A 16,190-nucleotide genomic window follows, 5' to 3' on the forward strand; every position below is an offset into this window, starting at 1 on the left:
GCCTTATATTTGTAAATTAATTTTCATTGATCTCTTTTCTGGACTTCAGAGTGGGTTTTTCATTGTTAAATTTCATCAGATTAATTTCTGCTTGTGTTGAGCTGTTTATATTCTGTAGAAGTTGACTCTTCTACCTCAGTGATTTTCTCTGGGTGGAGACCAACTCCAGCTTGTGTAATACATAGAAAACATACATGATAGTGGGAGCTCAGGGTCTCAAGGACAGGAATGCAGCTAGGCCTGTCCAGAAACAGGAAGTCAAAGACCACTAGAAACTCAGCCAGTATTTATTTTCTGTCTCTTGTTTTGGCTTCTGTTTGCTTATTTTATTCTTCTCTCAGACCTTCAGTTCATATCATACTTCCCATTTTTTTAACCCTCTACACTGATGAAGAGGACAGTCTATATGAAAAACATTAATTTCTTAGTTTTAGCTCCAAGTTTCCAGGAGTGTCAATGTGATTGTTGGTCACCTCATCTATTAACATGGTTTCTCAGCCTCTGCAATGTTATTGAGATTTTTGGGTTTAATGAATATATGTTGTGGGGACTGTATTGTGTATCATAGAATATTGAGTAGCATCCTATCCTCAACTAAGTTTCAGTAGCACTTCCTGCCCAGTTTTGACAAACTAAAATGTCTCCAGATATTGCCAGATGTTTGTATAGCAATAAAACTAACTCGGCTGAGAACCAGTAACCTAGAATGTATTTGAGTGCTATAGTCTCTACTGTATGAGGACATTTTGGAAGAATCTTTAGGAGGCTGGGTAGATATTTCCAAAATTCAACACTTATTTTTCATTATAGTTGGAATTTTATTTATTTATTTTTTAGCAGTGCTGGGATTGAATGCAGGGCCTTGCACATGCTAGGCAAGTGTTCTACCATTGTGCTAAAAATCCCTAGTTTGGATGTTCCTTTTAAAATTATTTTTTCTTAGCTGATTGCAATGGCACACATACCTATAATCCCAGTGACTCAGGAGGCTGAGGCAGGAGAATCACAAGTTCCTGGCCAGCCTCAGCACCTTAATGAGACCCTCAGCAACTTAGCAAGATCCTGTCTCAAAATAAAAAATAAAAAGGACTGGGGATATAGCTTAGTTTCCCTGGGTTCAATCCTCAGTGTCAAAAATAGATAAATAAATAATAAGATTTTTTTCTTATTTGTTTTGAATATGTTTTTTACTACTTGAAATCTTTGACTGGAATTATAGAACTTACCATTTTTGACAATTGTCTGCATTTCTCTGAATCTCCCGCTGGTTTGTTGTTTTTTTTTAAACCCTAAGAGTGAGTGTATATATATGTGTAAGGGTGTGTTTTTTTTTTTTAATATTTTTCAGTTGTAATTGACACAATACCTTTATTTTATTTATTTATTTTTATGTGGTGCTGAGGATCAAACTCAGGGCCTCGCATGTGCTAGGCAAGCATGGAAATGCTCTACTGAGCCATAACCCCAGCCCCAGTGTGTTGGTTGTTTTTAAGATAAAATTTATGATTTTGGTGGCATAGGCCTAGGTGTAAAAATTTAGAACTGTAAGAGACATTAGAAATAGTATATTCTAATACACTTGATTTATAGACAGGTAGACTGATAACTTGGAGAGTTCAAATAAGTGGCCATGTATATATATAGAGTAGATGAGGGGAGAAAAAGTAATCTTTCCCTCACTCCTCCCTGTTCATGGCTGAGACTGTTGTAACAGAATAACGAGAGAAAAGAATACAAATTTGTTTTAGGTATATGTGACACTGAGTCCTTCAGAAATGCAGGCCCAGAGAAACAGAAATAGGTGTAATTTTATTTTTTTGTAGTTGTAGATGGACAGAATGCCTTTATTTTATTTATTTTTATGTGGTGCTGAGGATTAAACCCAGTGCCTCATGCATGCTAGGCAAGTGCTCTGCTGCTGAGCACAGCCCCAGCCCGTGAATGTAATTTTAATGTTTATGTTTGATTAAAATTAGTTGTGTAGAACTGTAATTGAACAAAGGGAGAATCAATTGATGATAACAAACTAAGTTACAAGACCTTTGGTTCAGATTCTTTTCATTGTTCTTGTATCTTCAGATATAAAGGCATGCCTTTCCTTTTGGTATAGAGGAATGAAGTATAGAGGAACCTCTGGAAGGAGGGCCTATGATCCGCTTCAGACAGGAAGGTCAGATTTCTTTTTATGTTCTGCTTCAAGATAGAAAGGTGGGAGAAGGTCAGAGAGAACTTCCTGCTTCTGCTATTTCTTTAGATACTTCTGCTATTTCTTTAGATGCTGTGTTTTGGGGTGGTATCCCCAGAACCCAATCATAGAGCATAGAAAAATTGGGATCCAACCTTGTTTTCTGCATACAGTTTTCAGTTATCTTTTATTGGCATCTGTTTTTTTTTTTTTTTTTGGTACTATTATTATATAACAATATTTATTGAGTACTTATGTACCAACTGTGCTGCAGACTTTAATTATTTTATTTAATCCATACAATAAGTTATGAAAATGGATCTCAAAATGAGATATGTGTATTTCCAAAAATTATGCTCTTAATTATTATGTCTGATAGTAGGATGATGGTTTAAGGGTTGGGTGCTTGTGTGCCAGATGCATTAGTCTATCTTATTTAATCCTGAAATTAACTCTAGGATCTGTACATATTTTCTGTTTTTTTCAGACAAAAATATTTGGCTGAAAGAGATAATTTCCTGACTTAATACAACTAGTAGGCAGCAGAGCTTGACTTCAGGTTTTGTGGTTTCCCCAGTTCTCTGCTGTACCTAAGGGAGATGATCCTGTACTGATGTTACACTGTTTTCACAAAGTCTTCACCATAATATAATAAAAGGAAAAATCAAATATAATTCACTTTATTAAGATTAATAAATGACTTTTTCATTTTGAGACTAGTCTTCATATACTATTTTTGTGCCTCATTATTTTTGGACTTAAATCTAAAATATTAATAAAAGAAACCTAAATAATTACTATTAGTAGAAAAATACTTCTTTAAAAAAGTATATTTAAGGAGCTAGGGCTGTAGCTCAGTGGTAGAGCACCTCTCTTGCTCCTGTGAGGCTCTGGGTTTGATCTTCAGCATCACATAAAAATAAATAAAGATATTTAAAATAAACTTATTATGTCTACCTACAACTAAAAACAAAAAAAAATTAAAAGTATATTTAAGAGATTAATAGAATGACTTTCCTGACTAATGTAAAAATTTTACATAAAGTTGTTGCAAGAAATAATTGTAAAATTCCTAGAGTGTGAATGGCAAATTATAGATACTCAGCGATAGCCATTATTACCTTAAAAAAAAAAAACAGGGCCTCATGCATGGTAGGCATATCATCTACCGTTGTTTTGGGGTACTACTTTTTAATTTGAGTCAAGGTCTTACTAAATACTCCATACTGGTCTCAAATTAATGATTCACCTGCCTCAGCCTCTGGATTAGTTAGGATTACATGTGTGTGTAACCTGGTTTCTGTTATTACTTTTTTTTTTAGTTGTAGTTGGACACAATGCCTTTATTTTATTTATTTTTATGTGGTGCTGAGGATCGAACCCAGCGCCTTGTGCATACTAGATGAACGCTCCACCACTGAGCCACAACCCCAGCCCTTCAAGGTGTTATTACTTTTTAAAAAGTTTTTTTCATTTTTATTGGTTAAAGTACTTTCAAGCAGTTCTAAATATAATTGAAAACAATCTGAAAGATGTTAAGGCATGTAATTTTGAGATCGTAATACAAAGTAGAACAATTTCTTTAGGTATGTTCTGTGCCAAGGCTTAATTACCAGATTTTTATGCTTCTGTATATGTAGATAAACATAAAATATAATTTTTTCTTTGCCTTTTTTAAATTTTTTAAAATTTATTTCTTACATGGCAATAGTAGAGTGCATTACATTCATAATTATCCATTCATAGCACAAATAAAATATAATTTTGCTTTGTGTTGTTACAAACCAGCATTCTGATTGAATGTGTTCACCACTTCACTTAGGTAAATCACAGTCTTTCTTTGCTCTCTGATCCTAAAATACCTTCTTACTCTCTTCTTAAAAATGTTTTTAGTTGTAGATAAACATTATAATAAGTTTATTTTATATGTCTCTGTGTGGTGCTGAGGATTGAGAACCCAGTGCTTCACACTTTCTAGGCAAGTACTTTCCTACTGAGCCACAACCCTAGCCCCCATTCTCACTGTTATACATAGAAAAAATCCAGTTGTCAGGGCCTTAAAACAATAAATAAATAAATAAAAAGGAATAGAGAACCAGTGGAACTAAGTCCAGAAGGTGGGTGGAGGTAATGTTATATGTGGGTGTACTGGGGATCATGGCACTCTGTTGACAAGAATCATTTTATAGCTGGGCCTCTTGGAAACTGGAGCTGGTAAGCTATTAGAAAATAAGACTGCATACCCTGCCTTTCTCATTCAGGGGCCACAAGGTTTTGGCAACTCTTGCTCTGTACATCTGTTCAATTTTCCTGTCTTCCAGCTGGCTTTCTCCATTTCAGCTTGTCTGTGGAGTATAATGGTTTTTCAGCTCAGCTCATGATGACAACTCTCAGTGTATTTTTTTTTTTTTTGGCATTTATCCCTATTGCTAAATGATTTTTAAAAATTATTTTATTTACTGAAGAGTCTACATTTAAGTGGTTCAAAATCCAAAAGGTATGCTAGGCGTGGTGGCATGCACACTCTGGAAGGCTGAAACAGGAGGATTTTGAGTTTGAGGCTAGTTTTAGCAATTGGTGAGACCTTGTCTAAAATAAAAATGTTGTGGCTCAGAGGAAGAGCGCTTGCCTAGCATGCATTAGGCACTGGGTTCGATCCTCAGCACCACATAAAAATAAAATGAAGATATTGTGTCCACCTACAACTAAAAAATAAATGTTTAAAGAAATTTAAAAAAAAAGAAAAGGACAGTAGCTCAGTGATAAAGTGCCCCTGGGTTCAATGCCTGGTACCAAAAAGAAAAAAAAAATTCAAAAGATATGCAAAAGTTTTCCTGCCACTTCTTTTCCTGTAGCCATCTTAATTCAGATCACTATTTTTTTTATGTTTCCAGAAATGTATTATGCATATATATCTCTGGCTCTTTTTTCCTTTTAGATCAATGATAACATATTATGTACATTGTTTGGCACCTTGCTTTCCCCCCCTTTATCTTGGAGATTTTTCTATGTCTATAAATAAAGAACTTGCTTTTTTTTTTGGGCTGGGGTTGTGGCTCAGCGGTAGAGCGCTCACCTAGCAAGTACGAGGCCCTGGGTTCGATCCTCAGCACCACATAAAGACGGATAAACAAAATAAAGGTATTGTGCAAATAAAAAAAAAAAAGAACCTGCTTTTTTTTGTTTTTAGTGTATAATAGAATTTCATTGTATATATGGGTTATAAATTAGGATGTTAACAATGTTCTGAGGAGGAGTTTAGACAAGTGCTAGTATAGCTATAGAATAAATGCCTCAGAAGCTTGGTGTGGTGGAAATCCCAGCTACTGGGAAGTTTGAGGTGAGAATCACAACCAGTCCAGCATGAACAATTTAGTGAGACCCTTGCTCAGAAACGAAAAACAGAACAATTGACACCCCCCAAACAAACAAACAAACAAAAACAAGAATAAATGCCTGGAATTGGAATTGTTGACAGTAGGAGCATGGGGATTTTGTAATAACTATTTATTGAATAACTTTATACATCTCTCTGTGTGTGTATGCCCGCTGTTGCGCACCTGCTCGCTGGGGATCGAACCCAGCTCTGTGTGCTAGGCAGTCACTTTACCACTAAGTGATCATCCAGCCCTAGAATAAACTTTTATCCACCATTTTGTTTATAGAGTGAATATTCTTTTCTGAAATGTTTGGACTAGAAGTGTTTCAAATTTGGGGTTTTTGGACTTTAAAATATTATGCAGATTGAGAATCACTAATTAAAAATTCTGAAATCTGAAATGCTTCAAAAATATGAAATAGAAGTTTTGGATTTGTGAACATTTGGGACTTTGGAGAATTTCAAATTAAGTATGCTCAACCTGTACTGACATCCTGTGTGCATTGGATTTCATTTCTAGCCATTCTGTTCTCTTGATTTGCTTGTTTAATTATGATCTATTATTACACTGTTTAATTTTTATACTTTTATAATATGCAGTATAGCATGCTGATAATGATCTAGACTTGAGCTAAACCACCTGGCTTTGAATCTTGTCTTTACTATTTCCTTAGCTTTGTGAACTTGGGTAAGTTTCTTAACATTGCTGTAGTTGAATGCCCTTATTTGTAAAATGGAGATGATGATGATAATTTGTATATAGACATTTAAGTCCTTTCCTGTTTTTTAAACTGAAATGAAATAACATTGTGATATTAATTTTTTATGTGGCCTTGGAACAGAACATACTTAGTCTAAGTCTTTGTTAACTGTTGAAAACACAAATGTGGAGGAGGACAGCAAGGTTATATGTTATTCCTTTTTAAATGTCATCAGTTTAATTTCTTTCAAGAAGGAAGCGTGGGTTTCCTGTCTAGATTTTAGGTGGTTATTTATAAAGGAATAGCACTCCCACATTGTTAATAGCTAATTTGCAAATGTACATTTTAACTGGTAATAAGTAGAAATATATTGGAACTAACTCACACTTTTTTCCTTTTAGAAAAAGTATGAACAGGCTGGGGATATATCTCAGTTGGTAGAGTGCTTGCCTCGCATGCACGGGCTCTGGGTTCAATCCTAGCACCAAAAAAGAAAAGAAAAAAGTATTAACAGTTATCAGGGTTTTTGTTTTTTTTTAAAAAATACAATGTAGATGGCCAGTATTATTTATTAAATTGCATCAAATGATATCTATCCCAGTGTGCTTAATTTTTTTTATCATCTTTAAATATTAAAGGCATTCTATTTAAATATAGATATAGAATTTCGAATTTAATCATCCCATAGTATATCTAGTATATTTGTGATTTAGGAGTTTTTAAGAGTTGAGCATTAATAGTTGACTTACCAAATACAAATATCAGTAAATAGGGTCACATTTAGGACAGAAAATGGGGATCACCAAAAACAAAAACAAAAAAACCCACATTACTTCCTAATGGACCATCTCAATTAGGCAAAAAAAGGCAAACATAGCAGGCTTGAGATTCATATCCTTAGGGAGGTCCGCTTGAAACTTGACCCTTGGCTGACATCTGGGAACTCAGATTTTGGGTGGGTTCCCATTATTCCGCCAAATGAAGAGTGGCTCATTGTGCCTAAACTGTTTATACAAACATTGTGGTTTATTTTGAACCCCTGCTTTCTTTCTGGGAGTTTGACTTTTCTTTTCCTTCTCTCCCTCCCTCTCCACCCCACCCTACCCCCCTCTTTCTTTCTTTCTTTTTTCCCCCCCAGTACTGGGGATTGAATCCAGGGCATTGAGCACTGCTAGGCAAGCACTCTACCTCTAAGCTACATCCTCCACCCTTTTAAACAATTTTTATTTTGAGACCAGATCTCACTAAACTGCCCAGGCTGCCCTTGAATTTGCCATCCTCCTGCCTCATCCTACCCAGTAGCTAGGATTACAGGTGTTTGCCTCTGTGCCCAGATAGGCAGAGGATGTTTATGTATAAAGACTGGCTCCCAAGAAAATCTTTGGGTACCAAGTATCGAATGAGCTTCCTTGGAGACTTTTTTTGCGGGGGGTGGTTGGGTACCGGGGGTTGAACTCAAAGGCACTTGACCATTGAGCCACATCCCCAGCCCTATTTTGTATTTTTATTTAAAGACAGGGTCTCACTGAGTTGCTTTCTACCTCACTTTTGCTGAGGCTGGCTCTGAACTCATGATCCTCCTGCATCAGCCTCCCAAGTTGGAATTACAGGTGTGTGTCACCATACCCAGCTTCTTGGAGACATTTTATGTGTTTGATCGATTGATTGATCTGTCTGTCTATCCATCCATCCATCCATCTACCCCACCTCCAAACTCATATTTATATGTATTGCTGGGGAATTGAGTGAGTTCTACATGCTTCTGTGAGAGAAAACTTTTTGAAGCCTGTGCCTGGTTTCCTTTAAACTTGTCCCATGTGCCTTTTCCATTTGCTGATTTTGCTTTGTATTCTTTTGCTCATAAGTGTACTCACAGCCACGAGTACACTTATTTGCTGAGTTCTGAGACCTCCTAGTGAGTCATCAAGGCTGGAGGTGGTCTTGGGATCCCCTGACACAGCAGTCAATCAGATACACAAATAACTGGACACTACCATGTTCATATGAAGCCTCTGTGTGGAACCATCTGATGAGTAGATTTTTTTTTTTTTTTTTTGCTTTAAATTGTGTCTAGGGTAGTAGGTAGAATGAATAAAACTAAAAATTAGAATCTAAAGAAGTAAAAACTTGTGAGTCAAAACTTTTAAGGTTTTATCTTTGTGAAACTGCATTTTGGTGTCTTGCTATGTGCTAAGCTTCTCTACTTTATAGAAATATGTAATTGTGAGGCTGGGGTTGTAGCTCAGTGGTAGAGAGAGCTTGCCTAGCATGTGTGAGGCACTGGATTTGATTCTTAGTACAACATAAAAATAAATAAATGAAATAACGGTATTGTTTCCATCTACAACTAAAAAGTAAATATGTAATTGTGGGATAAGAACTACACATAAATATGATCAAAGTGCTATGATGTAGAAAGTACATGGGTTCAATGGAACTTTGTTTTTATCTTTTATCCTTTATCTTGAGGTTGTCATAAATTAGTTGATACCTGTGTGTTATTAAGTTTCAGTAATTGAAGAGTGTTGAAAAGTTGCAAGAATAGCACAAAGAACTTTCAGTTACTTTTTGCCTAGATTCTCCATTTGTTAATATTTTGTCTTGCTCATCTTAGACTATTCCCTCTTATCTTTTCCTTCTCTTAACCAGAAATATATATAAAAATCACCTGGAAAATACTTAAAAAAAGATGTGTTCTGTTGAACCAAGAAGAATTCTGGAGAAATAAAGTAAACACTCTTCTTGATGATTTGGATATATACATCAGGTTAAAATTTAGTTTACTATACATTGCCTGTAATCCCAGCTACTCAAAAGGCTGAGGCAGGAGGATTTTTGAGTTTGAGGCCAACCCATAATGAGACACTATCTCAAAAAAAAAAAAAAAAAAAAAAGGAAGAAAAGAAAAAGAAATGGTTCTTTATAATATGATGATAAGTTTATATTCTTTTGATGGGGACAAAAGGACCCTCAAAATTGCAGTAGGTTTAATTGCACATTCTTCAAGTGTATTTGATTTAGTCTTTAGCTTTTTAAATATTTTATTATCTCCTGGGTTTCATTGTTGCTGTTGAGAAAAGTAACTGACAGTAAATTGACTGTCCTGGAGACAATTTGTCATTTCGATCTGGCAGTTTTATGAATCTTTTTGTCTTTAGTATCCTGCATTTTCACTGCGGTAATTAGGTATAGATTTCTTACTCTGCTAGCAATTCTTCATATATATTGAAACTACAGCAGTTTTGGAAAAGTCTCAACAATTATGTCTTCAAATATTGCCTCCTTCTCAGTTTTTCTTCTTTCCTTTTTGAATATTGTTCGGATATATGTTAGACTTTGTGTTCTGCCTTTGTTGTTGAACTTCTGTTCCATAGTTTTAATTTTTATATCACTGTGCAAAACTTTATTTCTTCATAGTGCCCTTTGTTGATTTAATGACTGTTTAAGCCTTGCATTGAGCTTCCCATTTTAATTATATTTTTCACTTCTGCAAGTCATATTTTATTTATTTTACTTTATAGTTTTGGGGATTGCAAAGCCCAGGGTTTCATGCCTGCTAGGCAAGTACTCAACCACTGAGCCACATCCCCAGCCCTGTTTTATATTTTATTTAGAGTCTGGGTTTCACTGAGTAGCTTAGTGTCTCGCGAAGTTACTGAGGCTGGCTTTGAATTTGTGATCCTCCTGAGCCACTGCACCTGGCCTCTTTTTTTTGCATTGAGGATCTAACCCACTGTTGTCATCGAGTTTCATTCCCAGTCTCCCCCCAACACACACACAATTTTGAATCAGGGTCTTGCTAAGTAGCTAAGGGTCTCCCAAGTTACTGAGACTAGTTTTACTAAGCTGCTGAAGCTGACCTTAAACTTGTGATCCTTCTGTCTCAGCCTTCTGAGTCAGTACAGGCTTGTGCCACCATACCCAGCCCCCCCACCCCTGTTTGGTAGAATACTGTAAACATAACATGAATTTTAAAATAATAGATCCTAACAATTTTTAAATTTACAGTTTAGTGTGTTTGTTGTTATGCAACCATTATTACCATTTATCTACAGAACTCTCTTCATTTTTCTGAACTGAAACTTTGTATCCATTAAAAGAATAACCCTACTGGATGTGTGTGGTTGCACACTTGTAATCCTAGCCTCTGGGGAAGCTGAAAAAGATCTGGGGGATTTGCAGGTAAATTGATGGAGTTGGAGAATATCTTGCTAAGTGAAGTAAGCCACTCCCCAAAAAGCAAAGGCCAAATGTTCTCTCTGATAAGTAGATGCTGATCCATAATGGTGGGGAAATCATTGGAAAAATGCAGGAACTTTGATTGGGCAAAGGGGAGGGAGTAGCTGGGAGGGGGTATGGGGGTAGGAAAGATGGTGGAATGAGATGGACATACATATGGTGTGACAATACATTGTGTACAATCAGAGAAATGAAAAGTTGTGCTGCAATTATATGTAGTGAATCAAAATGCATTCTGCTGTCATATATCTAATTAAAATAAATCAATTAAAAAATTAAAAAAAAATTAATGCACATGGACTCACTAGGAAAATCTGGGAGAGTATCTGAATTATTTAAGAGGGGTAGTGTGGGTATGGTTTTGAGTAAAGGGAAGGGTCTAGGATAAACTTTTTGAGGCAAGGACTTTCTTTAAAAATCAATGAAAGTATTACCCAAACTCTGCAGAAAAGTAGGCATAGCTTTTCTGGAAGGTTTTGCACCCCCCTCCCCCCACCCCCCTCCTCCTCAAGGGAGGAGCTTGCTGTTCTGGAATCTGTGTGGGTCCACCTTTATTCACAACTGTTAGTCTGACACAGTAACTATAATGCTTTGGGGGGAGAAAGCTCTGTTGTTTTGAAGGGTTGACACCAACTTTCACACAGTGAACACATCACTTATTTTGGTGAATGGTTTTCCTATAGTCAATTAAAATTATTTTCCATAATTATTTGACATAAGAGCATCAATAAGACTAAGTCATGCAAATACAAAACCTAAATGTTCCCTTAACATAAGGCAATAAAGAAACTTAAAAACAAGGTATTTTTTTTTCAGTCTTTTTTTTAACACAATATCTTTACCTATTTTTTTTGTGTGTGGTACTGAGAATCGAACCCAGTGCCTCACATGTGTGAGGCAAGTGCTCTACTACTGAGCTACAGCCCCAGCCCAACAGGGTGTTTCTTTAATCAAAATAAATAATGCATTGGAATAAAAATAATAATAATAATAAAAGGCTGGGGATGTGGCTTGGTGGTTAAGACCACTAGATTCAATCCCTGGTATCAAAAAAACACCCCCAAACAAAAAAACCTTTCCTCCCTCATCTCAAGCAATGGCAAACACCATTCTTCTTTCTGTCTCTATGAATTTGATTACTCCAGGTATCTTACTGTCTTACTCCAGTGGACTCTTACAGCATTTGTTCAGCATTTGGCTTACTTCATTTAACATACTGTCCTTTTGTTTCATCTGTGTTATATCATGTGTCAGAATTTAAGACTGATATTTTGTTGTCTGCATATATATTTTGTTTGCCCATTCATGTAGATTGTTTCGATTTATTGACTATTGTGAATAATGAACCTATGAATATGAGTTTCCCTGCTTCAATGCTTCAATTTATTTAGGTATATATCTGGAAGTGGAATTTTTGGATCCCCACTATACTGTTTTTCATAGTAACAGCACCACTTCACATTCCTACCCACAGTATATAAGGGCTCCAATTTTTCTAAATCTCACCAACATTTGTTATTTTCTGTTTAATAAATCTTTTTAAAAAATTATAGTAATGGGTATGAGGTCCTATATCAATATGGTTTCGATGCACATTTCCATAACGGTCCCCCCCCCACCCCCACCCCCCAATGGAGATTGAATCCATGGCCTTATACATGTTAGGGAAATACTCTACTAATGAACTCCATCCCCAGCTCTTTTACTTTTATTTTATTTTGAGAGAGGGTCTTGCTAAGTTGCCCAGGATGGACTTAATACTACTGCAGAATAGCTGAGATTAAATGTGTGTGCCACGTGCCTGACAGTGTTGATCATCTTTTAATGACCATTTGTATGTCTTTCTTGGAGAAATTTTCAAGTCCTTTGCCCATTTTTAAATCAAGTTGTTTGCTTTTTTTGTTGTCAATTTGTTGGTCTTTTTTTTTTTTTTTAATCTTTTAGTTGTAGTTAAATTCATTTATTTTTATATGTTACTGAGGATCGAACCCAGGTCCTTGCACATGCTAGGCGAGCACTCTACCACTGAGCCACAATCCCACTCTTTTTTGATCATGTCCTTTTGTTTTCTTATATACTATCCTTACTTTTTTTCAAGCATATTAAATGTTATATATTCATAGCAGAGTCATTCCAAAATTTAGCATCTTAATATTTATCACTTAATTTCCAAGGGTCAGAAATCTGAGAGTGATATAGCTGGCTATATATTTCGTTGTTGTTGTTTTTTGGTATCGAGGATTGAACACTTGATCACTGAGCCCCAGCCCAGCCCCATTTTGTATTTTGAGACAGGGTCTCGCTGAGTTGCTTAGCACCTCGTTTTTGCTGAGACTGACAAATCCAGTGCCTCATGATCCTCCTGCCTCAGCCTCCCAAGCTAGTGGGATCACATGCATGTGCCACCATGGCCGGCTAGCTGGCTGGTTTTAGCTAATACAGATAATATTAACAATACAGATAATATTAACAATACCAATAATATTAACATGATGTCTGCCTTTGTTTAAAATGGTTTATAAATTTATCATTTTATCATTATAACAATTGTGTAAGATAACAGAGTCCTCTAAATAGCCCTTTCATGATATTAGTGGCCAGAACTTAAATGTAAGTCAAGAAAAGGTAGGAAACATGGTTCTATTAGGAGCAGTTAATAGTGGAATTTTACTCAGGGTTGTTGATTTAGTTATTTGAAGGATGAATAGAGAGGTACTGAGTGTATTTTAAGTGAAACAGAATGTGCAAAGACCATGTGACTGAGGAAGCAGGGTAGTATTATTTTCAGTGGGTTCAAGTATGATTGAAAAGCCCTTGTTTTCCTTGTATTCTTCAGTAGATTTTGCAAAAAACAAAAGGTGGTCATTGTGTATTTTTGATTTGTGTATAGGGCATCGATGACTTACAAGTTGTTTATAGTCATTTTTCTTCTACTTTAGCAGAAATTATGCGATATGAAAAAAAAACTTTTTCAAGCCACTGTTAGTTTCTCAAACACTTTGGCAGTCACTGACTTTTCAGAAAGTACTCTGTTTAATATTCATGATTTGATTGTTGACATTTAGATCAGTGAAGTAGTTTAATTTCCACAATGATTTCCTTTGCTTTAAATTATGTTATTAGGAAACTATTAAGATAGAGTTAAAATTTCTAAATTCATGCTTTTGTATAGAATTCTTGGAAGAGTTTACAATATTAGAAATTTGAAAACAATGTTTCTTGAAAAAGAAACGTACGTATTTCTGTCTTGCAGGACTCCTGTTAAATTAAAAATTGTCGAATTTATGAAGACCAGTACTAACATTGCTTTGACCCTGAGATTTTAGGTGGGATTTTAAGTGAATTTATTAGGATCATAGATTTAGAATGTTTAATTTAGTAAACTGGTGTTCCTCACCAGTCCACTAGGGGATACTCCAGTACTGAGGAAGAAAATCTAGTTGCCACTGTAGTTTAAAAATTATCTCCCACTTAGTATAATTATCTTTTTCTTGTTTGTTGACATAGAAAAAAAGAAAGTAGATTTTAGATTGGCTTAGGCTATTAATTTGACAATAATATTCATCTTTCAAAAGGATTTGCTGCATTTTTAAAATGTAGAAATTCATACTATCAATAGTTGGCAACATTATCTATTGTGTTCTTCATACCAACTTCTTGAGCAGTCTAGAAAAACTGATTATTGGCTTTGGGAAGTGCTTAGTGCTGGAGTGTTCATCTGGCATGTATGAAGCCCTGGGCTTAATCTCCAGCAGAGCAAAAAAAGAAAAAAAAAAGGTGTAGAATTCAATGTTTATTTTAAGTTATAGATGGACACAGTACCTTTATTTGTTTGTTTGTTTGTTTGTTTATTTATTTTTATGTGGTCTGAGAATCAAATCCAGTGCCTCAAACAAGCTAGACAAGCACTGTACCACTTAGCTACAATCCCAGCCCTCAATGTTTTTTTTTTTTAAACTGATAATTATATATTTTTCTTCCTTTGCATAAGCACTAATGTCTCTCATTTATTTATTTATTTGGGTACCAGGGATTGGATCTGGGGCACTCAAGCACCAAGCCACATCCCCAGCCCTATTTTGTATCTCATTTAGAGACAGGGTCTGAGTTGCTTAGCACCTTGTTTTTTTTTGTTTTTTTTTTCCCCCTAGTGTAGTTGGACACAATACCTTTATTTTTATTTGTTTTTTAATTTTAATGTGGTGCTGAGGATTGAACCCAGTGCTTCCCATGTGCTAGGTGAGTGCTCTACCTCTGAGTGACAACCTTAGCCAGCACCTTGCTTTTGTTGGAGGTTGGCTTTGAACTCTCAATCCTCCTGCCTCTGCCTTCTGAGCCACTGGGATTCTACTGCACCCAGCACCTCATTTATTTCATTTAAAATATTTTTAAAATTGTACTTAGACACAATATCTTTTATTTATTTATTTATTTTTATAGACACAATATCTTTATTTTATTTATTTATTTTTATGTGGTGCTGAGGATTGAACCCAGCGCCCTGCACATGCTAAGCGAGCGCTCTACCACTGAACCACCACCCCAGCCCCATTTTAAGTTTTAGTTTTCCTTGAAAGTTCAGGAAAGCCAGTTTCTTGGTGAGTTTGTTATAATTTTCTTCACTACATCATGTGTTCTCTTTTGAACAATTGTCTTAAAAAGTATGAAATAGATGACCTTCGGTATAGACAACAGGATCATTCTTGTTGTTGTCAGATATTTAACAGTTTAATATCTTGATTTCTTCCTGCCAACTTAAGTAGATATAATTTAACTTATAGTTTGAAGAAAAATGTATCAAAAGTTGAGTTTCATATTTAAAATAGCAAAATTTTAAGAAAAGAGTTCCAGTGCAGCCAGACATGAATTACATGCCTATAATCCCAGCTTCCAGGAGGTTGAGGAAGGAGGATCACAAGTTGAAGGCCAGACTTGGCAACTTAGTGAGACCCTGTTTCAAAAAGGGCCCAGGATGTAACTCAATAATAAAGCACCGCTGGGTTCAATCCCCAGGACCCCCCACCCCCTGTTAAAAAAAAAAAATGTTTAAGCTCTTGTATATATTAGGAAAAGATTATCAGACTTAATGGTTCAGAAAATATTTTTTCAACCAAAAAGCCTTTCTTTCTTTCTTTCTTTCCTTTCTTTCTTTTGGTCTTGGTAATTTGCCCAGGTTGGTTCCAAATTCCCAAGCTCAGGCAATCCTCCTGCCTCAGTGTCCTAATACCTGCAGCTACAAATGCTCACCACCCACCACACCTGACTAAAAGTTTTCATTTATTATAAATTTAGTTTTCTTAACTTTTTTAAAATTCTGTGTGGTATTATGGTGCAATTTTATTGCATAGAGTGCATTTCATTTCTCTACATCTGACGTGTAAGTAATTAAGGTTAAGTGAATTATCAGATTTAACTCATTAATTTGTCTGATTTATGCTATTTTATAAATACAACAAATAGGTGAGGGTGTGTACTGTCATGACTCCATGATTTGGAAATTGGAAATTCAGGCAGTGTGGGACAAAAACAAGTATACTTATTTGTCCATTGAAAGTAAAGGTGGTGGGGCTGGGGTTGTGGCTCAGCGGTAGAGCACTTGCCTAGCATGTGTGAGGCCCTGGGTTCCATCCTCAGCACCACATATAAACAAATAAATAAAGGTATTGTGTCAACTACAACTAAAAAA

At 35.6% G+C, this 16,190-nt stretch overlaps 1 protein-coding gene across 5 annotated transcripts in view; it reads left to right on the forward strand.

Annotated features, from left to right (window-relative positions):
* Nucleotides 1–16,190, forward strand: part of Abl2 (ABL proto-oncogene 2, non-receptor tyrosine kinase) — a 103,700-nt gene that overhangs the window by 15,821 nt on the left and 71,689 nt on the right. Inside the window, exon 1 of one of the 5 annotated variants that reach the window (XM_076832471.2) lies at nucleotides 2,094–2,170. The exons of the other annotated variants lie outside the window; for them this stretch is intronic. Coding sequence (XP_076688586.2) covers nucleotides 2,149–2,170 — 22 coding nt within the window. The 5' untranslated portion in view covers nucleotides 2,094–2,148. Of the gene's footprint in view, nucleotides 1–2,093; nucleotides 2,171–16,190 lie in introns of those variants that run through there. 5 annotated transcript variants of the gene reach the window in all.

This window comes from Callospermophilus lateralis, chromosome 13 (genome assembly GCF_048772815.1).
Source record: "Callospermophilus lateralis isolate mCalLat2 chromosome 13, mCalLat2.hap1, whole genome shotgun sequence".
NCBI classification, from domain to species: domain Eukaryota; kingdom Metazoa; phylum Chordata; class Mammalia; order Rodentia; family Sciuridae; genus Callospermophilus; species Callospermophilus lateralis.